At 27.2% G+C, this 25,077-nt stretch overlaps 10 protein-coding genes across 10 annotated transcripts; 6 read left to right on the top strand and 4 right to left on the bottom strand. All coding sequences in view use genetic code 12, as the record gives it.

Annotated features, from left to right (window-relative positions):
- Window positions 1–98: 98 nt before the first annotated feature.
- Window positions 99–1,652, top strand: KGF54_000409 (uncharacterized protein; the record flags this gene model as incomplete). The annotated part of the gene is made up of 1 exon (XM_051764750.1): window positions 99–1,652. One exon carries the CDS (start codon window positions 99–101, stop codon window positions 1,650–1,652), a length of 1,554 nt encoding a protein of 517 aa, XP_051622400.1.
- Window positions 1,653–1,780: 128 nt separating this feature from the next.
- Window positions 1,781–2,620, bottom strand: KGF54_000408 (RNA polymerase II subunit B1 CTD phosphatase; the record flags this gene model as incomplete). The annotated part of the gene is made up of 1 exon (XM_051764739.1): window positions 1,781–2,620. The coding sequence occupies one exon, from the start codon at window positions 2,618–2,620 to the stop codon at window positions 1,781–1,783; it is 840 nt and encodes a 279-aa protein (XP_051622399.1).
- Window positions 2,621–3,594: 974 nt separating this feature from the next.
- Window positions 3,595–5,538, top strand: KGF54_000407 (uncharacterized protein; the record flags this gene model as incomplete). The annotated part of the gene is made up of 1 exon (XM_051764728.1): window positions 3,595–5,538. One exon carries the CDS (start codon window positions 3,595–3,597, stop codon window positions 5,536–5,538), a length of 1,944 nt encoding a protein of 647 aa, XP_051622398.1.
- An 83-nt stretch (window positions 5,539–5,621) lies between these two features.
- Window positions 5,622–7,088, bottom strand: COX15 (Cox15p; the record flags this gene model as incomplete). Its single annotated transcript, XM_051764717.1, has 1 exon — window positions 5,622–7,088. One exon carries the CDS (start codon window positions 7,086–7,088, stop codon window positions 5,622–5,624), a length of 1,467 nt encoding a protein of 488 aa, XP_051622397.1.
- Window positions 7,089–7,664: 576 nt separating this feature from the next.
- Window positions 7,665–9,827, top strand: KGF54_000405 (uncharacterized protein; the record flags this gene model as incomplete). Its single annotated transcript, XM_051764706.1, has 1 exon — window positions 7,665–9,827. One exon carries the CDS (start codon window positions 7,665–7,667, stop codon window positions 9,825–9,827), a length of 2,163 nt encoding a protein of 720 aa, XP_051622396.1.
- Window positions 9,828–10,737: 910 nt separating this feature from the next.
- FAT1 (long-chain fatty acid transporter) lies at window positions 10,738–12,690 on the top strand (the record flags this gene model as incomplete). The annotated part of the gene is made up of 1 exon (XM_051764695.1): window positions 10,738–12,690. One exon carries the CDS (start codon window positions 10,738–10,740, stop codon window positions 12,688–12,690), a length of 1,953 nt encoding a protein of 650 aa, XP_051622395.1.
- A 100-nt stretch (window positions 12,691–12,790) lies between these two features.
- On the bottom strand, window positions 12,791–14,044 carry PGK1 (phosphoglycerate kinase; the record flags this gene model as incomplete). Its single annotated transcript, XM_051764684.1, has 1 exon — window positions 12,791–14,044. The coding sequence occupies one exon, from the start codon at window positions 14,042–14,044 to the stop codon at window positions 12,791–12,793; it is 1,254 nt and encodes a 417-aa protein (XP_051622394.1).
- Window positions 14,045–14,981: 937 nt separating this feature from the next.
- On the top strand, window positions 14,982–15,839 carry KGF54_000402 (uncharacterized protein; the record flags this gene model as incomplete). The annotated part of the gene is made up of 1 exon (XM_051764673.1): window positions 14,982–15,839. The coding sequence occupies one exon, from the start codon at window positions 14,982–14,984 to the stop codon at window positions 15,837–15,839; it is 858 nt and encodes a 285-aa protein (XP_051622393.1).
- Window positions 15,840–15,892: 53 nt separating this feature from the next.
- KGF54_000401 (uncharacterized protein) lies at window positions 15,893–18,700 on the bottom strand (the record flags this gene model as incomplete). The annotated part of the gene is made up of 1 exon (XM_051764662.1): window positions 15,893–18,700. One exon carries the CDS (start codon window positions 18,698–18,700, stop codon window positions 15,893–15,895), a length of 2,808 nt encoding a protein of 935 aa, XP_051622392.1.
- Window positions 18,701–19,328: 628 nt separating this feature from the next.
- On the top strand, window positions 19,329–22,556 carry SEC8 (exocyst subunit; the record flags this gene model as incomplete). The annotated part of the gene is made up of 1 exon (XM_051764651.1): window positions 19,329–22,556. The coding sequence occupies one exon, from the start codon at window positions 19,329–19,331 to the stop codon at window positions 22,554–22,556; it is 3,228 nt and encodes a 1,075-aa protein (XP_051622391.1).
- Window positions 22,557–25,077: the final 2,521 nt, after the last annotated feature.

The following is a 25,077-nucleotide window of genomic DNA, read 5'->3' as shown; positions in this document are numbered from 1 at the left end:
GTTGCAGCAAAGTAATACCTGAAAAACCGCGTAAATTAAATTGATAAATTATTTTTCAACTTTAAAAGTTGTTGCAAATTATCAAAAACTAAAATGATATGACAAATCCTTTAGTAAGATCAGTAAATGAACTAAAGCAAAGAATAGATTACCAAAGATCAATATGTCAACTATATAAAGAACTACTACAAAAATCAATACAATTAAAAAAACAATCAACACTACCTAAAAACAACATTATATCACTAGAACTAAAAGTTGGATTATATGTAAATTTTACAAAAAGATATACAAATCCATACCTAATAACTCAAGCACTACTCAAGGGTATACGACTAAATGAATTACTAGAAGAGTCCATTTCAACAAAAAATTGGCAACCATTACAAGACTTCATAGAGCTAGAACATGAAGAATATTGGAAATGGCAACAACGAAGAACTTCATATTTACAAAACATTGAAGAGTTGAAAGATAAAACAATAGACAATTTAAGAGGTACTGCAAAAAGTTTGGCTTCCTCCAAAAGGAAAAGTCGAAAAGAAGAAATATCACCACCAACTAATGAACTAGAATTTAATCAATACACAGCTAAAGGTTTTGAGAAAGCAAAATCACATGGTCAATCTTTAATATTGAGATACTTAAATCGACTTCAATACGATGGCAAGATCCCCAACCCCCATCTCCTACCATACACTGAAGAAACTTTAGTAACATCAGGAGACAACTATGATCAAAAACATATAATAAAAGGTCTGACACAAAAGATAATAAACGAAGCATTTGATAAAGAATACATAGAATCAATAATCATCCCTGGTTTGGAGTATGAAATCAACAATTTTGAGATAGAAAAATTAACAAAAATCATAAATGAAAAAGGTCCATATCAAGCAGTAGCCAAACAAACGAATGCAGGAATAGTATCCATGCCTTTTATACAAACCCCATTTCATGATGCCAAATATAGAAAAAAATTAGCTCATCTAATTAGACAACAAATTAAATGGTTTAGAATTCGGAAATGTTGGGAAACTACTGAGAATTTAAATGAAGAGAATTTACACCCAGATGGATCTTATTCGATAAAGGGATGTCGTGGGTTTGGTGATGATGAATTGATGAAAACTAGAAAGTATTATGAAAAATTGGCGGAGGGTGAGGAAATTTTTGAGTTGTTTTGTGAAATTGAGAAAAGAAGGTCAAAAGGTGAAGACACTAGTGAGGAAATTGATCTTTCGGAATTTGATTGGTGCTCTGAATTGGATATTGTATCTGTCTATATTGAATCAAAATTAATTGATATATTAAAGAAGTCCAAAGAAATTGATTTAAGTAAACATCAAACTAAGTTACAAGATCAATTTGATAAAGAATATATTTCGAAAATTAAAAGATTTGATGAGTTGCTAAATCAACTCAAGAGAGATAATGTTTTCAAGCATAGTGAAATTGTATCACCACCAAATACTGAATCACTCAAAAATAATTTACCACCATTAAATAAGTTTCCAATAGAAGAAAGATTTGGACGTGGTAAAAAATTAGGTGATTATTTGAAAGCTAACAAATTTAAGAGTTTTGAATTTGGCAATGAACTTAACAAGAACATTAATGGAATCATGGCAAAACTATCTAAGAAGTTTTAAGTACTAGAAAATATTTACATATCTTGTATATATATATTTACTACATTGCAATATAGGTATTTTGTATTTATAGAGTAGTCATCAATCATTATTCATCATTAAATCATTAAATCTCAAATCTTTGATTCTTACACCACATAACCACCGAAACTTTTATCCGTCGTTACATAACCTTCAATCTTATTAGCATTCATAGCAGAACCATTTTCTTCTTCTTCTTCTTCTTCACTACTTTCAATAACAGCTTCATGAATTTGTTTACCATTCATGTCCACTGTATCCTTTTCCACAATTTCAAAATCTTCAATTAATTTTATTAGTTGATTAGTTTCATCATTTATTTCATCTTCATTCATATTAAGACCATTCATTAATGCAATAACTTCAGCCATTGATTTACCTTGTTGTTTTAATTCTTTATGTTTTGCTATAACTTCTTCCAAACAGGTTATTGAATTTTCATACCATGTTTTATTTCCTTGAAATGGAGGTATAATCAAAATATTTGTTCTTGCAAATAGTGCTTCTGAACTTAATTGATTCTTGTAGAAAATACTTGCTTGATAATGTTCTTTACAACAATATTGACTCATATAAGTATTTGGTAAAATTATAGATGGTTTTCGATTATATATTTGATACCTTGTAGAAGCTCCAGTATCTGATATTGATGCAGTAGTAGTACCATTTGAATTTAAACTCAATCTTCTAACTAACAGTTTTGGTTGATTATCACACAAGAAATAACCACATTTATGTTCAATATTTCTTTCTTCAATTATATCATTATAACTTTCCACCGTCAAAAATCTTGACAAAAATTTGAGTAAATTAAAATCTATATAATTATCAATTAATAGTTCTGTTATTAATAATGAAATTTTTAATGATTCTTGTGGTGATAATAATTCTTTACCTTCAAATGGTTTCAAATATGGTAGAAATGAATCTAGGGTTAATAATTCCATAATTTTGCTAATTTGGTAAGTTTTTATCAATTATTTGATGTATTAAATGAAGATGTTTAAAAAATTGTAATCGTTTCAAGTATAATTTTGTATGTGAAAAATCCAAAATTCGAGGGACACTGACAATCTTTATTGTGAAAAGTAAGATTGTTAATAATTTCTTAAGGGGTTAATTATCAATTGAATTTTTATAAGTGATAATTAAAAAAGTGGTATAAAATTAATATTTCAAAAGTAATTGTTATTTATATTATTTAATTTTTAATCTTAAATGTAATAGTAGTTTTAATTGATTTTGTTGTTGTTGTTTTGATTTAAAATAATTTAATTGATTATTAACTAAATGAATCATGTACAAAATTATTTAATAAGTGAATGAAGATTAAAATATACTTAAAAAGAGAAAAGAAAAAGTAAAAGAAAAAGAAGAAAAAGAGTATTCAAAAATTAAGGGCAAATTGAAAATTGTTAAAATGATATCATTATTTATATACTACTCACTTCTCTTAAATTGAAATGACTACTACCACTTGAATTTCATTATTTAAAGAGAGAGCATATCATCAAATATAAATTCAAGATCCGTAAAATTTATGGAACTATATCGGCAAAAATTACAATTGAGTGAAAAGACAAAAAATATACGAAAAAGATTTACATTTAAATAGTGATCTCGTCTTACAATTCTTGTAATGCTGGACTGAACTGTAAGAAATAGTTAAGAGAGCTTAAATTTATATGATAAGAGATTGTAAATAATTGACAAAGGAATGGGGCATGTAAAACACGCATAACGCAACGTCTTAAAATTAGTATTTTAGTCACGACAATAATTGTTGTGAATCTCTAATTTAAATACACAAAATCATAATTATAATAAATCATTTTGACAACCACCACAAATTGATTTCGAAATTGTCATTTGATATATGAAATAATATAGATAAAATATCTTAATCAATGAAGTCCAGTCAATGGGTAAAAAAAGATTATCTTCAAGCAATAATAAAAAGCTTCATCTGAATACAAACAATAATACTAATGCTCATCCAAGTAAAAAATTCACAGTTACAACCAAATCTGCACTAAAACCAAGAAGTAGAAAGAATAGTTCAAGTGGTAAAATCAATCCACATATTCATGATAATCTAAACAGCAACAATGAAAAGAAATCTAGCATTTATGATCAATTGGATCGCAATAGAAGTAATCCTGTTTTGAATTATTTATTCAATCATTTACCTACTAATAGTGGTCAACCAAGAAAGGGCTTTTCATTATATAAATTATTACTATTGGAGCTAAATCTTCCATCTATTCAGTCCAAAATTGAAAACCCACCATATCAAGCAAAAAATACAGTAGATGCTACTGAAGATAATTTATATAAACATTCATATGATGAGTTAATTAATATGATCAAAATTCCATTATATTTGGAAAAGTATATGATTTTTGGACTATTAATTTGTTTCAATTCATTTTTAACGCTATTTACATTAGTTCCATTAAAAATTTTAATTGTTTCATCGATTTCAATATTTAATTATGTCAGAGATCCAACTACGAAATCAACTCAATTTCAAATTTTAAATTCAATCAGAAAAGATTTGATAAGTTTAAGTTTAATTTTTATTTCATTAGTTATTTTAGTATATGGCAACTTGGATATCTCCAAGATGTATCATGATGTGAGAGGTCAAGCTGATATAAAACTATATGTAATGTTTGGAGTATTGGAGGTTGCTGAAAAATTATGCTCTTCAATAGGTCAAGATTTACTTAACATACTATTTCAAATAAAAATTACAACAACCAACTCAGTTGAAAATCTAAGATTTGTGATATTTTATATAATTTCAATTATTTATTTAATTTTCCATTCATATATTTTAATTTATCAAGCAGTCTCATTAAATGTTGCAGCAAATTCTTATTCTAATGCATTATTAACATTATTATTATCTAATCAATTTTCTGAATTAAAAAGTTCAGTATTCAAAAAGCTAGATAGAGAAGGTTTATTTCAAATTACAATGGCTGATTTGTCTGAAAGATTCCAATTATTGATGATGTTGAGTATAATTGCAATTAGAAATTTAATACAATTAACTTCAGTTGATGGATTAATTCCAACAAGTTTAAAAAAATGGAATATTTGGATAGGTGCAATTTTTGGACCTGGAGTAATTGTAATTGGATCTGAAATATTTGTTGATTGGTTAAAACATTGCTTTATTTGTAAATTTAATAAGATTAATTCCAAGATTTATAAAAAGTTTTTGTATATCTCATGTTTGGATTTCTTACAAGTTTTTAAAATTAATTCCGGTAATGGTAATTTTTCAAATCATGAATTTTCTGATTATATTGTATTAACAAGAAGAATTGGATTACCTTTATTAGCTGCATCTGTTTGTTTTTTGAGAATGACTATAAATGATATGAAACAAGTTTTTATAGTTCAAAATTCAATTATTACAAGTATCTGTCTAATTCTAGTCAGCTTTTTCACTTTAATTTTAGTCAGGATCATTTTGGTTTTGGCTATTTTCAAGATAGCAAATAGATCAGTAACAAAACATAAATATCAACAGAAAGAGTCAATGAAAAGTCATCAGGAATTATCAAATGAGCAAATTACATCATCACCATTAAGTTCAGAAATACCAGATTTATCAACATCATCAATAGATTTAAATTTTTTACCAGGGTTACCGAATACCGAACCATCAACAATAAATCCAAATACAAGAATCCACTTGTATGACTTAGATGAAAAAATCCCACCAACAGTGGAAGAGAGAAGAAACCATCAGATTTTAAAGAAAAGAGCTTCAATACTGAATATCTACGATGATGAGGAAGAGTTATCAAAAGTAATGAGATATGAAATGTCAAGTAAACGAATTTGGTAATAACCCAAAATATTTTAATATATATACAAAATAAATTACTTTTTAGTTTTAAATTCTATTTACATGAACTCTTAGAAATCTATTTACACTATTCTTTTTGGTTTTAATAATTGATCTTTCATGAGTTTATTAATATAAGAAACAAATTCAGGTCTTGGTTTTCTTAACCTTGCAACAAAAGCCAATGAGGTAGTTAATAAAGCTAAAGCACCAGCTTGATGAGCAGCTGCTAATGGAATGGGGACTAAATAAATCAATGTAGTTATACCTAAAGTAACTTGTAATGTTAAAAAACCCATCATTATTTTCATCATTTTATTTGCTGATTTTGGGACTATGTTCTTATTTCTGTTACAATATACATGACCTGCTAAAATTGTGAAAAAAGTTGTAGTTGCCATTATACGATGAATTAATTGAACAGTAGTTGGATTTTCTAAAAGATTTCTCCACCATAAATCTGATTCATCTTTTTGTCTTGCAAATACAGGATCCATTAATTCATTTTTTGAAGGTATCCAATCTTCTCCCATGTGTGGAAATGTATTATAAATTAATCCAGCATCTAATCCTGCAACCATACCTCCTGACATTGCAGTTATAAAAGTTAATATTAATAATCCATAACTCATGTATCTAAATTTTTTAATTGCTGGGCTTGATAATTGATTTATTAATTTTTCAACAAATGCAATCTTTTCCGGGTTACCACTTCGTATTGACTTGATAATTTTATTCTCTTGTAAGATCTCAATTGCGATGTATAATACACCCAAGTACATTAAGAAAGCTGCACCTAAATGAGTAGTTAATCTATATTGAGAAACTGTTGGTTTGGATTTACGATCTTTTAATTCTTCTTCATCTAAACCAGATTTAACCATCCACCAACCAATAAATCCTTGTAATCCTAATAATCCACTAAGACCAATTATTCGTTTAGTTAATCTGGGACTGAATTTATTTCTTGACCAAAACACTAAAGCTGGCACTATAAAAAACAATCCAATGGCTCTACCTACTAATCTATGTGACCATTCCATAAAAAATATAAATTTAAATTCTTCTAATGTTATATGAGAATTTAATTGTTTAAATTCAGGTGAATCCTTATATTTATTAAATTCTTCTATCCAATCTTCTTGAGTCAATGGTGGGATTGAACCAGTAACCGGTTTCCATTCAGTTATAGATAATCCTGATTCTGTCAATCTTGTCAATCCACCTAATACAACTATTCCAAATATTAATGTTGATGTACCGATTAACCAGTACCCGACTGATTTTGGTGGTGTTATAAAGTTTGAATTTTTTATTCTTGAATTCTTTAGGTTTGTCGATATGGGGGATGAAGCAATTGTAGAATATGATCTTTTCAATCCAAAGAATTTTAAAAAATTATTAAATTTAAATTGTCTTAATTGTGATGTTAATGATGATGATTGTGATACTTTATTACATATTATATTTGGTTTACATGATGGATGACGAGCTAAAGAAGTTAAAACAGTTGAATTTTTGGTGAAATAAAATCCAGACCTTGAGAACATCCTGAAAATGCTCTATCTTTTCTTTCTTGAACTTCTTTTGGTTGTAGGTGTTTGTGAAAAATTCAAAATACTCCGTATATAACTCAAAATGATCTGATTACAATAAGATTAATTTTTATTAGTAGATTTTTCATTTCACAATTTTAGTCACAAAGACTAATACTTAGACACGCGGCTTTTACCTTGAATATTTTTTAGTGATCTCATGCATAAGATGTTTCAACTTTATAAATCACACACTATCATTAGTAATAACTTGATTCAAGTAGTGCATAGGCTATAAGACGTTAGTCCAGTGCCAATTGAATCTTTTTTGTAGTGAAAATCGAAATGAAGTATAGCTATGAAGTATACTTATTTAAACTACATCTCAACATACATAGTCAATTATAAGTAATACACAAAAATCACTTTATAAATAACAAAAATATTTAATTAAATTTAGCAGCCAAAAAATTGTAAACAGCGTAAAATTACAAATTTTGGCAACCAAAATTTTTGATCAATATTTTTATATTTCAATTTTTTTTCACAACAATTGAGACAATCAATTGAAAGTCAGATTTACCAACTACCATGATGTTACCCTCAAACATTCCACTCCAAAATTCTGAAACAAAAATAAATCATTATCAAAAATTATTTAATGAAGGGCAAAAATTACAAAATTACAAACACCATAAAAGAGATTTTAAATTATCGGCAAAAGAACCAAAATATCTTTATAATCATCATGATCAAGCAAGATTGAAATTAGGATTACAAGATAATTATAATAAACATCAACCATTTTATTTTACTTCAAATTCAATTAATTTTAATAATTCAATTATATCAAGAACTTTTTATTTGCTAATGACATTTATTGCGTTATTAATTGTAATAACTGCTTTATCATTTGGTATGAGAGAATATCAATTATCTTTTAAACGTAAAATTAAATCACGTCAAAGTTATTATGAAGTTGCAACAACTGAAAATTTAAAATTAGATTCTTCTTGGAAATCACCAAAAAAAATTGGTGAAAATCAATTAAGAAAAGAAGATGAAGTTCAAAGTTTAAAAAATGTAATTCAAGCTTGTGGAGAAGCTGAAAATTTAAAATCTGGTACTGGATTAACAAAATTTTTAGATATTGGAGGTATTAATGGTGGTTTGCAACCAATTCAAAATAAATTAAATAATAAATTTAAATCAAATAATTGGAATTTTCAAAAATATAAATTAACTAGTAATGCAATGAGTTTAAATGGTGGATCAAGTTCTAATCAACAACAACAATCACAACAACAACAAGAAACTGAAAAATCAAATAAAATAAGTGGATTTAGTGAAAAATCAATTACAAAATATAGAAAAAATTTTAATAACCCAACCATTATTAGTAAAGATCATTACTATAATAATAAATTTACTATTGAAGAATTAATGAAATCAAATCAACCTCAATTGAATTCAATTGATTTTCAAAATTTAATAACTTTAGGTATGCAAAAGATTCAAGTATCTCAATTATTAAATTGTTCAATTATAATTCCAAAATTAAGATTTTCAAATGCATGGCAAGCATGTAATAAAATTGAAGAAATTAGAATTACATTATTTGAATCAAATGATAAATTTACGAAAATTTTTGGTTTATTACAATTATCTTCAATTGGTAAACATGATTTAGTATTTGATAATCCCAACATATTTTTAACTAGTTTCAATGAATTTATTGAAGAATTAATTGATTCATGTATTATATTTGAATTATTTACATTATGTAATAATTGGTTACAATTACTTATAATTGAATTTTTTTTAATGTATTGTTGGTCTCATGCGAAATATCAGGATTCAGATTCAAAATGTAAAATCATAAAACAACAATTTATAAAATGGAATTTATCAAAACCAACTATTCAAAATAAATTTTTAATTTTTAGAATTTTATGTAATTTATATTTGGGTATAAAATCATTAACTACTATCAAATTTCTTAAAGAAAATGAGATTAAATTATGTATAGTTTTAAAAGATTTCATAAAACATAGTTTGTGTAATGATTATATTCATTATTTACCAATGTTAATTAAAGCAATAGATGTTTCAAATAATCAAGAAAAATTAAAAATATTTTTTTATGAAATGATTAAAATATTAATTTTGAAACATAAAAAATGTTGTATGAATGAATACCTTAATAATTTAAATAATTTTGAATTTGAAAAAATTATTCAATATGATTTACAACAACATTTACCATCAAGTTTAATATATAAAAAGGCTAATGAGATTTATAAAATTTTAATTGACAATAGTGAATTTAATCTTGATGATAATAATAAAAAGGATAAAACTAATATTAATATTAAAAATAGAATGAATTCAAAAATTTCATCACAATCTTGGAATTTAACTTCCTCAAATGATGAATATGCAAGTGTTGAAAACCAAGTACTTTCTGATGCAATACCATTATCAACAGAATATGCTGAGAAATTTTTTACACCATATAAAAAATTAAATTCTACTCCATCTCAATCAAAAGATGAATTATTAAAAGAAAAAATTAGTAATAATAATACTTTGGATTTAATAAAAGAAGAAGTAATTGAAAGTAATGAAAATGAAGAAGATGAAGAAAGAGAAGAAGAAGAAATTGATCAATTTGAAGATACAAAATCAAATGAAATTAATGAATTAAATGAATATAATTCATGGCAAATTGGATATTTATCAAATGGTCAATAGATATTTGTAGTTGCAAAAAAATAAATAATTAGTTTATATATTAATTAAGATGCAAAAGAAAATAACTATTGAAGAACTACCAAATGAAATAGAATAAATTTCAACCGAAATAATACATCAGAAAAAAAAAAAATTATTTATACTCGGTTATTAAAAATCATATATAAAAATTATTATTATAACATCAAAATGCGAAATCTACAATAATCTTTTGCCATCATAAAGTCATTAAATCTGATCAACTATAATGGAATGTCATCGAATATATAAAGAAGATGTTATTTGGAATATAATCTACCAATTTAACTAATAAAATTCAAAAAAAGAGTTGGTTTCATATGAAATTAAATATATTAAATTACAAAGTAACATTTAATACCATATGCTTAAATAAGAAATAATTAATTATTCTAAAATATTAAATCCTGTTTAAATCCTGTAGTACTATGATTATTATTGATTATTACTTTGTACCTCAATTTAAATATTTTGTTGTGTTCTCCGCAAAATCAGAAAATATTTTTTTATTCAATTTCTCTTTTTCTTTTGTACTAAATAATTGAAGATTATATAAAATTATCAACGTTTCTTTTACTTCTATTTATTTTTTATTTTACAACAGCAATATTTACTTCCATTTATATTATTCTTCTTTTGAATTATTACACATTATAGAAGAAAGCATACAATTAATACATAATAATTATTCAAAGAAACAGTGTTTCGAATCAAGAAATAAAATAAAATTATAATACCGATCTTATCAAATTATCACAAGATAAAATTTCAAAAATTTTAATAATATTCAAATTCAAATATTTTCATTAATTTAAAACTTATTCAAATACAAAATTTTTAGAATTAATTATAACTATTCAAAAACTAAACTAAAATTCAAATTATATAAAAAATGTCAGGACTTGAAATAGCTGCTGCTGCTATACTTGGTAGTCAATTATTAGAAGCAAAATATTTAATTAAAGATGATGTTGCATTAGCTACTAAAGTTGTTACAAATGCATTACCATATTTATGGAAAGCTTCAAGAGGTAAAGCATCATATTGGTATTATTTCGAAGATTCATGTAAAAAACATAAAGATTTAAAAGCTTTATCATTTCCAAGACCAATTGCAAATGCTCCACCACTTGAAATTGATGGTGATGGTTTCAAAATTTATGATAATCAATTTCAAGTTGAAGAATATACTTATAAAGAATTATATGATATGGTATTAAGATTATCATATATTTTAAAAAATGAATATGGTGTTACTTCTTCACAAACTATTGGGGTTGATTGTATGAATAAACCATTATTTTTAGTATTATGGTTAGCTTTATGGAATATTGGTGCATTACCAGCTTTTTTAAATTTTAATACTCAAGGAAAACCATTAGTTCATTGTCTTAATATTGCTAATGTTTCACAAGTTTTCATTGATCCAGATTGTTCTGGTCCAATAAAAGATACTGAAGATAAAATACATGAAGAATTACCAAATGTTAAATTACATTATCTTGATGAATTTAATTTATTTGATAGAATACAATCAAAATCAACTCCAAAATATAGAGCAAAAGATGAAACAAGAAGACCAGAAGATACTGATTCTTCTGCTTGTGCTTTAATTTATACTTCAGGTACTACAGGTTTACCAAAAGCTGGTATTATGTCATGGAGAAAAGCTTTTATGGCTTCTGTATTTTTTGGTTATATTATGAAAGTTGAAAAAGGATCAAATGTTTTAACTGCTATGCCATTATATCATTCAACTGCTGCTATGTTGGGAGTTTGTCCTACTTTATTAGTTGGTGGTTGTGTATCAGTTTCTCAAAAATTTTCAGCAACTTCATTTTGGACTCAAGCAAGATTAGTTGGTGCTACTCATATTCAATATGTTGGTGAAGTTTGTCGTTATTTATTAAATTCTCCACCACATCCAGATCATGATAAACATAATGTTAAAATTGCTTATGGTAATGGTTTACGTCGTGATATTTGGACAGAATTTAAAGAAAGATTTCATATTGATGGAGTTGGAGAATTTTATGCAGCAACTGAATCACCAATTGCAACAACAAATTTACAATATGGAGAATTTGGTAAAGGTGCATGTAGAAAATATGGATCATTAATAAATTTATTATTAAATACTCAACAAAAATTAGTTAAAATGGATCCAGAAGATGAAAATGAAATGTGGAAAAATCCTGTCACTGGATTTTATGAAGAAGCTGCTTATAATCAACCAGGTGAATTATTAATGAGAATTATGAATCCTCAAGATGTTAGTAAATCATTCCAAGGTTATTATGGTAATAAAAAGGCAACAGAAGGTAAAATAATATTTGATGTTTTTAAAAAAGGAGATGCATGGTATAGAAGTGGAGATTTATTAAAAATGGATGAAGATCAATTATTATATTTTGTTGATAGATTAGGTGATACATTCCGTTGGAAATCAGAAAACGTTTCAGCAACAGAAGTTGAAAATGAATTAATGGGTTCACACGCTATATTACAATCAGTTGTTGTTGGTGTAAAAGTTCCAAATCATGAAGGTAGAGCATGTTTTGCAGTAATTGAAGCTAAACCAGATTTAGAACATGATGATATTTTGAAAAAAATAAGATCTCATGTTAAAACTTCATTACCTTCTTATGCTCAACCATGTTTTATTAAAATTGGTACAATTGAAGCTTCTCATAATCATAAAGTTCCAAAAAATCAATTTAAAAAACAAAAATTACCAAAGGGAGATTCTGGTGATGAATTAATTTATTGGCTTAATGGTGATAAATATGTTGAATTAACTGATGATGATTGGAATTTAATTTGTGCTGGTAAAGCAAAATTATAGATAAAATATTAGATATTTATTTAGTAATAGAAATTAGAAATTTTTAATTAAAATAAAGTGTTATATTTTTTTTTGAAACTATAGACTAATATTTATTCTCTTAATTTTTATTAGAAAGAGCAGCAACACCTGGTAATTCTTTACCTTCTAATAATTCCAAAGATGCACCACCACCAGTAGAAACATGTGATAATTTATCAACAACACCATATTTTTTAGCAACAGTAGCAGTATCACCACCACCAATTATAACAATATTACCATTTTCAGCAGATTTTACAGCAGCATCTAATAAATTTTTAGTACCACCTGCAAAATTATCAAATTCAAAAACACCTGGTGGACCATTCCAAACAATAGTTTTAGCTTTTGCAACAGCATCATCAAATAATTTTCTTGATTTTGGACCACAATCAAGACCCATCCAATTTTCTGGAATACCTTCTTTATCATCTGCTTCACCAACTTTAGCATCTTTATCAAATTTATCACCAGTTATAAAATCAACTGGTAAAATAATTTCAACATTATTTTTTTTAGCTTTTGCAACTAAATCTTTAACATCTTTTGCTCCATCTTCATCATAAAGTGAATTACCAATTGGCATATTATCTAATACTTTTTTAAAAGTAAAAGCCATACCACCACCAATAATTAATAAATCAACTTTATCTAATAAATTATCAATTAATTTAATTTTATCTGAAACTTTGGCACCACCTAATATAGCTAAAAATGGTCTTTTTGGATTTTCTAAAGCTTTTGCAAAATATTCTAATTCTTTTGACATTAAAAAACCAGCAGCCTTTTGTGGAACATCAATACCAACCATTGATGAATGAGCTCTATGAGCAGTACCAAAAGCATCATTAATATATACATCAGCTAATGAACTTAATTCACTTCTAAATTTTTTAACAGCTTCTGGATCAGCTTTTGTCTTTTTACCATCTTTATCTTTTGATGATCCTTCTTCTTCAATATGGAAACGTAAATTCTCTAATAAAAAGATTTCACCATCTTTTGCAGAATTAACTTCTTTTTCAACTTCTGGTCCAACACAATCATTTAAGAAATTAACTTTTTTACCTAATAATTTTTCTAATTCAGTTGCAACTGGTTTTAAGGAATATTTATCATTTTTTTCACCATTTGGTCTACCTAAATGAGAAGCTAATATGATAGCTTTTGGTTTTTGTTCTTCAACATATTTAATAGTTGGTAATGCTGCAACAATTCTTTGATTATTTGTAATAGTTTTACCATCTAATGGTACATTAAAATCAACTCTAATAAATACTCTTTTTCCAGTAAGATCTAAATCTTTAACTGATAATTTATTTGATAATGACATTATGAAATTAAAATTTTTTGATAGTTTTAAACAATTGAGATATAATTGAATCAATTGAAAAGTTAGATCAAGAAAATCAAAAAGGGTAAATTTCAATTGCTTTTTATAAATATTTGAAACGGGGGAGAGTTGAGAGAAAATTGTTGAAACTCACATGCTACCAATCATATGATTTTTATTTGATTACATATTTTGAGCAAGAATATATGACGTTTCAAGACCACTATGTAGTGTACGGAGTTATTTGAAGAATTACAGTAAACTTGATGCGGTACCTATGCTTTGAGGAACTTAATTTTTGGAGTCGACTCCATATTCTCAGTTTATTTCTTGTTGTCGAAAAACTATTAAGGTTTTAATTTTAAGAGTTACCCCGGGTTTCAAAATTCCGCTAGTCCAATCATAAATCTGAATGGTTATTAATGCTCTAGTATTGTATTCAACATATTAATAAAATAGAAAACACCAGTTATAACTACATACAATTATCAAGTTCTTTTTTAGACTTTGCTTTGGATTTAAAAGTTGTCAGAGGGTGAAAAAAAATATGAAACCTTTTCTGAAAATTAAAAAAGTACCAAAATAATCATTGTGCAGGATTTGAATTAACTAAAATTGTTTATTGTCAAAAACATTTAAAATACGACACTGTTTTTGAAAAAAATATTTGCGACACATGGAAATGTGCAACAATTCTTTTATTGTTAGGATTATTGTATACAATTTTTAAGAAACTTCTGGAAATTAAGCAAAATACTTAATTGATTAGCCCCTCATATATAATAACTTTATACAATTATCGTATAAATACTCAATTTAATACCTAAAATCCAATCATCATTTTTCAATTCACAAATTAGGACATTTAAATCAAAGTTTTAATTCATTTCCACTCAATTCCATCATACCATCATTTCGTAAACGTATAAAAAATAAAATGGACAAATTATTAGCTTGGTCTATTTTACAACAATCAGGAGATAAAGAAGGTTTAAAAAAACTCGGAGAACCAGATCAAGATGCTTTAAATAAATTGTTTGGTGGACCAGATGAAGCAACATTAATGAAAGAAAGTATACAAGTTGCAACTAATCCAAAAGTTGAAGAAAAAGATAAAGTAATAGCTTTAGAAAATTTCGAAATGTTAATTGAAAATTTAGATAATGCTAATAATATTGGAAATTTAGGATTATGGCCTGAATTAGTTAAATTATTAAATTCTGATGTTCCAGATGATTTAAGAATTATAGTTTCTGGAATTATTGGAACTGCTGTACAAAATAATCCAAAATCACAAGAAGATTTTGATAAAACTAATGGAGGATTGGAAAGTTTAATTAAAATAGCAGAATCACCAAAAAATCAACCATTACAATTAAAATCACTTTATGCTATATCTTCATACATTAGAAATTATAAACCAGGTTTTCAAGAATTTGAAAAATTAAAAGGTTGGAATTTAATAAAATTAGATTCTAAAGATCAAAAAGTAGATTTAAGAATTTTATCATTAATTTCATCAATTTTAAGTAATGGTTTAGATGATAATTTAGAAAAACAATTTAAAGACATAAAATTAATTCATTATTTAGCTTCAGTCTTGAATTTAGATTCAAATACTAATTTAGTTGATAAATCATTAAATATAATTTCTGAATTACATCGTTTAAAATATGAGTTTTCATTAGAAGAAACTTATGAAGTTGATAGAGGTATTCAAGTTGTTGAAGGGTTAAGTGATAAATTAAATATCGATGATTTGAATGGGGCAAAAGAAGCTACTAAAAAGAAATAGACTAACACCAAAATATACATATATATATTAGATTTTTACATTACTTTTTATCTCTAATTTATTGCTTTATTTGGGTCATCTGATGTAAAAAAATTAAGCATTGCATTATCAACAGTTGGGGGTACAATATTCCTACCAGCAAGATCTTTACCTATACTACCATCAGTTCTTAGTTTTGTATATACTTGATGCATTGATTTATGAGAAAAATACAAGATTTCAGCTTTTTGTTGCGTCATTCTTGTGAATTGTTGTATTGATTGTATAAATGTAGCTTTTGTATCACTTCCTGATTTAACGATCCCTAAGTTAGCTAGTTTTTCATTTCTTTCATATTTATCATATAATGAAGATGCAATGGTATATGTGAATGAGTTCAACCACATTAAAGATTCTTGACGTGATCTTGTTGTAAAGATATTTATCTTTAAATCTAGTTGAATTCTATTAACCATTTTTTCAATTTCGCTAGGTTCTGGACATTGAGATAATTGATCATCTGCTTTTCTTCTTTTGTTTTGTTCATCAGCATTCATGCCCAGTAATACTTGAGATCTAAATTGTCTTTGCTTGAACGCTTTAATTTTGTTTATTAATTGATCATAACATTCAACCATTACAATTATATGGTACTTATTCGTTGCTTCTTCATACATCAATCTTTCAGCTTTGTTAACATCTTCTTTTAAAGATTTATCTACTAGTTTACCGATAAATTCGTCAGCAGTATAATAAATGACAAAAGTTTTTTGAACAACCTTTTTCGGTGTACATGGAATGAAATAATCCTTCTCTTTAATATATTCAGCTTTAACATTTCTTTTCCAATATATAATTGGTAATTCAAATTTGGATTCATTTGTTGTCAGTTTGAACTCTTCCATATGATCTTTAAATAACTCTCTGAATGCAGCATTAAACCAAAGTTCCATTTCACTATGAAGTTCTTCTTTCTTTCTGGTAACTCTATTAGCTTCTTGTAAATCTTTTGATGTAAATTCATGATTATCAATCTTAGGTAACTCTGCAATCAAATAATCAGTTTTACTTCTTTTAGCTTTTTTAGGTTGAGAAGAAGTAGTCTCACTAGCTTGAGTAGTATTCGCTCTCTTCACTGGTTGTAAATTGATAGTGGTTGTTGGTCGTGGAATTGATTCACTTATTGTTGAATTTGCTCTTCTGACTGGTTGTAAATCATTTTTTTTGGGTTTTGAGGTTTGAACAGATGGCTGATTGGCGGTTAGTAAGTTTTTGTTGATTGTTGGTCTTGCTGGAACGGTTGATTTTTTTGGTGCTGTATCATCTTCATCGTCAGAGCTTAACCAATTTACAAATTCTGGCAATTTAGGTAGTTCTTTTAATTTTTGCGAACTTTCGTGTGGTTCATTTTCGACTGGCTTCAGAAAAGAAAATGACGAATTCGATATTGGATCTGAATCAAATTTCTTAGGTATTTGTGGCTGTATTGGTGAAGAAATAGGTAGTATTCTCGATTTTTGTGAATTCTTGACTGTTGGTGATTGTTCTTCTTCGTCATCACTATCTAAAACTATGACTGAAATATCTTGCAGTAATCCAGTAGCAGTTGGTATCGCTTGATCTCTGCCACCTTTCTTTATACTGTTCAATCTTCTTTTATACTCGAGCTCAAGATCTTTCATTTTTTCTTCTTCTTCGTCGTCAGATAATTCAATAACAACGGGATTAGTTGACGTGGTTGAAGGTCTTGAAGTAGTCAATAATTCATTAGTTTTCTCTGAGGCTGATCTAATTAATGCATTAGTTGGATTTTCTATAGGTATACTTAGTTTTGATGGTTGTTGAGTTGGTTGTTGAGTTGGTTGTTGAGTTGGTAGTTGAGTTGGTTGTTGAGTTGGTTGTTGAGGTAGGTGTTGAGGTAGAAGTTGAGGTAGGTGTTGAAGTCGGTGCTGAAGGGCTGTTGATTGATCAATATGAGCCATATTGGTTGCAGGTGCAGTATTCGTTCTCCTATTTGGAGCATTGGTAATTTGAGCTCTATTTTGTATAGGTCTATTGACAACGGAATTCGAAAGTGGACTACTACTCATTATAGTAGAATTATTATAAACTCTTTGTCCATTCGACAAATCTTGGTTAGATCTTGGATATCTATTCGTATTTGATGGAGATGATCTAAAAGTTCCCATTTGAGGAAAAGAAGGTGAACTGTCATTGACAAATAATTGTTGACTTGATGAACTTCGAATATTAATATTGGGTGAGCTATTGCTGACGATATTTATACTAATATTTTGATTTTGACCATTTGCTAAATTTATAGTTGTCACTGTTTGACTATTATTTTGGGACAAGTTAGCTGTAGATGGAGATGAATAGTTGTTGAAGACAGTTACTCGCTGTGTGCTTGTGTCTGTTCGATTCTGAACTGGTATATGAGGAGGGGTTTGATTGAAAGTATTAAAGTTTGGATTATAGTGTGGTGGTATATTTTGTCGATATGGATTTTGACGTGGAAGATTATTGGGTGATGATGAAATGAAATGATTTTGTGGTGGTGGTTGCTGCGGTATGAAAGTTCCCGTAGTTGGTTGGAAATTATTATTAAATTGATGAGACGAATTAGTTGATCCGTTTAAATTTGTGATTGGTGATGAACGATTATAAATTTGATTACCTGATTGTAAAGATGACGATTGGACAGCCACTGGAAAAGAGTTTGATTGCTGAGGTAGTATGCGAGAATCATTATTCACGTGGGCTGCTCTTTGAGTTTTAATCTGTGAGTTTGTTGGAGGTTTATTTATAAAAATTCTGTCATTAGTCGGTGTAGACGTAGTAGATGAATTTTCAATTTCTGATAGTGGGATTTTTTTCCTCATCTTGGTTTTTTGATATCTATGATACTTGAACTGTATCAGTTAAAACCATGTATGTAAACGATTGAATATGTAATGAGCGTATGATATCTGGTTGTTGTATGTGTATGCTATTTTAATTATTTATAACCTATAAATAATTTTTTATTTAATACTCGATACGCGTATCGTATAATTATTATTATTGTGCTCAATGTTGTACATTATTAAAATTTACATACAAATTCGATCAAGAAGTCAAATTTACAAGAACAGACTACCGTTTGATAAGGCTATGCCTATCAAATGATGAAGTAGGAAGATAATCATTGTAGTTTGATCATTTGAACCACAATGCCTAAAGTTTATTGTATCCCCTTCAGAAATCACTCGTTTCAAATCTGTATTCTCACGTGTATATTAACATGAAATGTTAAAACTTGATAGAGCAGCTCAAAGTTGGTCCTTTATTTTTCCAAATCTTCTAGTTCAATATCTTTAATTAACTCTGTTACTATTAGGAATTTTTGTTGTCAAAAGATAATAATAATTTTCAACGGATTCTTGACCAAACGAGATAGAAAAAACCAATTTTGTAACATAATTACCAATAGGCCCTACAACTACTATCACTTTCAACAACTATATATTAATGTCATCGAGAAGACTATCGTTTACTATACCACAACATGAACATAAAATTCAGGCTAAAGAAAACTCAATTTATGCATTAAAAGAAATACACAACACTATAAAATACGATTGGCCACGAATACTAGAAAATGATGCAAATCCAATTGAATTTGCAATATCACTTTTAGATGATTCTTCAGTCGGAATGGCTCATCGATTAAAAGAATTTCAAAGAATGAAAAATTCAACTGAAAAGGCGTTAAGAAGTGTAGTGAAAGATCATTATGAATTGTTTAATAATAGTATTGGATCATATCATATGCTATTATCTACTTTAAATCAATCACAACAAGATTCAGAAGTCATTAAAACATTTTTGGACTCAACACATAAAGAACTTTCTGATAGAAGTGCAGTATTAGCAGAGTTGTCAGAAACTTCTGCAAGATATTCAGAACTGATTGATATCCTAGATGCTATGACTGAATTGAATAAAATACCTGAGGAAATTGATCAATTGATTACTGAAAAAAAGATCCATGAAATTTATGACGTTATAGCAAAAGGTTATAAATTAGCTGAAAAATATAGTTTATGGTCATTACCTGCAATGAATACCATAAAAATTTATTTGGAACAACAATCGAATAAGTTATATGATATGATAGTTGATGAATTACAGAATGAAATATATATGAAAAACAGTAGATCTGTTAATAGTGCTGGTGTTTCATCTTGGCAAGCACTTATGACTTCAAATAGTCCCTTTTTAGCATCATTTATTGCATTATTAAAACTGGAAAATTTAGAACAATATGTTCATAATTCAGCAAATTTGGATATAACGGAAACAGTCGATTATTTGACAACTCCAGTGAAATCATTTATTTCAAATCAATTACCAAGATTGCATAAACGTAGCATAAGTAACGATGGATCAATTGACTACAAAATATTATTAGATAGTACCCTGAATCCAAATAATGAATCATTTTACTACATTTACATGCTTTTGTTGACAGCATCAAAATTAGGTAGATTAAGTCAAGTAGTTAACACTTTGATTGAATCAAATCATCTGGAAATAAATGACTTGATATCAAGAACTACAGAAGCAGTTAAATCGAGAAATGGTCATGCATTATCTAAATTGTCAAAAATTCAATATCTAGAAACAGAGTCCTTATTTGATATCATTGGTCGCCATAGTTTCAATGATTCAGCAGTTATAATTTTACAAGAGCTTTTTGGGTCCGTGGTTGTTAAATCTTTAATGACAATCCAAAAACATAAAGTCATCAGTCAAATAGTATCACTAATTGAACAAGATGAAACTCATTCGAAAAAGCCACATGTAAATACCGAAGGTCTTATGCGAGTATGGGAAAGTACAAAACTAGAGGTGAAAAATTTAATATTAAATTATATTCATGATGATAAATCCAATAAAATACTTGATCCAATAGATCAAAGTAAAAAGATTTCACGTCAAAACAAATTATTTGAGTTTGAAAATGTTGATTGGGGTTCAACTAAATCAGCGCAAGAATTTTCAGAATCATTAGTTGATATTTTCCCTGGTTTCCACCTAGATGATGATGACAATAAAGAAGTTTTAAATATGAGAACACCTTATTTTGAAGATGAAGCATTTAGTACTGAAATTGAAGTTTTAGTTCCTAAAAATTTACTTAACATGAGAATCATTTTAGAGTCATTTTTAATTTTTATTGAAGGTACCACCAGAATTTTTTCAAATTTTAGTAACAACACATCAAATCATATTGCTATTGATTTTTTCAATGAATTTATGAGATCTAATTTTATGACATATTTTAAAGAAACAATAGATGTGGTATTTGGAGATAAAGTTGGTGGATCATATGCATTTGATCTGAAACCAAATGAACCATCTGGATTGAAACTTGATTTACTCTCATTAAATCAAGATACTGAGCTACAAATATTAAGTGAAACAACCATGGGTAAATTTAATTCTAATTTCACGGTATATGAAAATGCATTTAACTTTAAAAAATTATTTCTTGAACTTTGTTTAATGTTTAACACGTCGATGACTTATAGAGCAGATATATCAAATTCTGTTTTACAAATATTACAAAATTTTGCAACTGAATATCAAAAATTGTTTCAAGATTTATTATCAAATGAAGGTAGTGGGTCTCATAGACCAATACTTAAAATAAGTAAATGGATGAAAATGCATACACTTACTGAAATTAGTGGTACTATTATTTTAGACCATTCATTAGTTGAATTACAATCAGATTTACCAAAATTTATAGCTTCTGAAAGTGGAATGTTGCTACAAGAATTTCAAGATTTGGTGCTCAATAAAGATGATTTGTTGGATGAACAAACTTTTTCACAAGTTGTGTATTTATTGTTAACCACTACTTGGATATTATCATGGTTAATCCTAATCAAAAAACAATCAAATCGTAGTGTATACGATGATGAACAGAATAAATCAGTGGTTATATCAACTTCAGATAAGATGAGGTATAATTGGTCATTTTTGGAAAATGGTCGTTCAACAGTGAAATTTACTGCCAATTCTTCAGATATACTTCAACATAATATATGCCTAGCTTTAAATTCAGATAAGATGATTCAATTTGATGATGTAATATCATGCTTTGAAAGTATAAAAGATCAAACTTTATTAGCATTACGTTATGAATTAAGAAGTAAAGCATTGTACTACATTAATTTATCATTTAATGTTATGAATTGGGTTCCAACAACTGAACCAGGAGATGCTGATCCATATATTGTAACATTAAATCAAGAAGTTTTCAATGTTGATAATAAATTAGGTAATACATTAAAAGAAGATGATAAAGAAAGTATTTTTATTGGGTACAGTCAATTCTTAAACGATTTAATAATTCAAGGTTCAACAAAAATTCACAAAATAAACGCTAATGGAGTGAAAAGAATTTTATTAAATATATCAACGTTACAACAAATGTTAAGAAGTTTATCATCAAAACCAGAACTTATCGATTTTAATAAATCAACATTATATTTTGAAATGTTTGCATTAAATGAATTCAGTCTTTTAAGCAAAATTAAATCAAAAACTTTAAATTTTACTAAATCTCAATATTATAACTTAGCAAGATTGATATATAGTGAAAAATTAGCTGATGGTAATGGTTCACTGTTTAATAAAGGAAAATATAATGATTTAATTAAAAAAATTGATGATATAGTTACATAAATATATACATGATATTTATACAAAGTAATTTAATGAATCAATAAAAATAATGTAATTTAAATACATAATTCCTAAATATATACTCTTAAAAAATATAAACTTACAGTTTTTTAGTTTAAACACTTCATAAGTTTCAGATGAGCTACCAAATTGTTTGCTGCAAAATTTAAACTACGAGGTATTCAATTTTAGCAAAAAGAATTAAGAAGAAATTGATCTACATTCATTAAAATGTCTAAACTACAAATGTTGGACAATTACATCTAGACTTCACTTGATTCCCTACGATTTGAGCAGTTAAGCATTTGACGAGAATAATTTGATTTGACACAGCATAAAGTCTCTCCTTTCATCATATGAACGTACAGCAAACATTTATCAAAGCATTAGCCTTTCCTTGCCAAATAAAGCTATATTCAATTAATACGAAATGACTCTATAAAATTGAAGATGACCTTAGAATAAGGTAAAGAACCTTAAGCCTAACTTGTTCTTCTTGTAAGCAACGGATAAAAATAAACGATTCACCATGACTAACTAAGAAAAATTATAATTTTTTAAATATGAAACCTGGAGTTTGAAAGTCTATCCATAGCACATCTACTCACTTCTCTTAAATTATCAGCATTCTTAGAGTTTGATTTAGGAGCAGCTATTGAGACAGAATGAACTTCCTAACCAATATTATCAACAATATTGTCACAATAATTATTAGAATCATTATTATTTACCTGATTGTCAACATCTGGAGCATAATTACCATTGCTAACAACAATATCACCGATGAATTCATTGATGATTTCCAAAAACTTGATTCTAGTGATATGCTACTTCATGATGAGTTTTGTCTTTTCCTTCAGTTGCTTTCGGAGATCCAACATTGACATTTGATTTTAAAATATCTTTGAACAATCCATCATACTTCTCGCTTCTATCTTCAATTTCCTTAATGCATTACTTTGACTGTATTATGATCTTTGAGGCATCTGGTTTGATTCTTTTGATCTTATTGCTTAGACTAATTTTTTTATTCATTTATTTTTTAATTCAAACCACGGAAAAGTCATTATTTGATCTCTACTAAACTTCATTTTTACACGAAATAACGCTAGTGTTATTGCTTCTTGTAAGTGTGTTCTCAGTATTGCTGTAGCTAAATTATCATATTTTAAAAATAAATGGAGAACTTTTACATTAGGGATCAAGCCGCACCAGAATTCGTTTAATGCAAACAGGCACCGAGTCCTACAAAAACATACTCTAAACGGTTTACCATAGGGGTGAGATAGTTCAATATACACTTCATCGTGTTTTTGACAATTCACCATACAACTAGAGAATTTTCTGTAAAAATTTGTTGCAGTCGGCACCGGATGGAAAAACTTAAAATTTAAAAGTAATTTTATATTATTAAATATCACCGTGAGTGATATCTTGAAAATGCTATGGACTAGACTCCAACAACAAAGATATTATATCAAATTTGTGCCCTCGTAATTCCCATATACTTCAGCCGTTCAACAATTAAGGTCTAATCAGACCGTAATGCTTAACTAATGTGATTGTCCATGCACAAGATGTTAAATTACTGGATATTTATATTTGTGTAACTTTGTTATTATAATAGTATATCAAAGCCAAAAAAAAACTCATATACTTCATATGAGATATGGTTCATTTAGAACAGCTCAAGGTTTAAATTAGTGGGGGTTAAAAAAGAAAGATTAACACACACATTTGCAATAAAAAAATATGACAGCATTAAATAACCGTTTCTTGAGGATTTTCCCATCAAATTTATACCCCATAGCATATTACAAACTTATTGTGGACGACTTTATTAGGTGAGCAAAAAAAGAAATTTAATATAGACTAATTAAATTTAAAAGAAAAAATAAATTTAAGGAGATAAAATATTATTTTTTACATTTTTTTTTTTAATTCATTTAACTTTAATTTTTGAATTTTAAATATAAAATTATGTTGATGATTTTTTTTAAATTGTTTCTTCATTTGAAAAGGTTATAATTTAATTTATTCATTGAAAATTAAAAGATTAATTTAAAATAACTAACCTAAAACCTAATATTAGTAATGTAATGCTACCAATACGCAGAAAGAATGATACCTGTTTCATATTTGACTTTTATTACACATCTTTATTTTTTTATTTTATTTGTTTTCACTTTGCATCTTGGATCACTAACAAACCATTCTATAAGAAACTTGATATTTTCACGATTTATTTAACCCACAATCTTTGTTTAAGTCCACTTGCAATTGTTATGCGCTAAAAAGTTTTATTTATGTTTCGAATTTGAGTTGTAAAACCAAGTTTGGAGAGTAATTCTTTGTTGAAATTTTATGATTAACCTTTTCTTTAAACAATTAGCTATAGCTCAGTTAGGAAAAATTACCACTTGACAATTGAAGCATACTGTTTGTGAGTGATAATAACCTCAGCAGCAAATACTTTCTAACTGCTGATTTTGACGTAGAACTTGAATCAAATGATGAAACA

Source organism: Candida jiufengensis (genome assembly GCF_024610255.1).
Source record: "Candida jiufengensis strain CBS 10846 chromosome Unknown scaffold8, whole genome shotgun sequence".
Lineage (NCBI taxonomy): Eukaryota > Fungi > Ascomycota > Pichiomycetes > Serinales > Debaryomycetaceae > Lodderomyces > Lodderomyces jiufengensis.
Note: the sequence above shows the minus strand (reverse complement) of the source record. Positions and strands in the feature narration are given on the sequence as shown.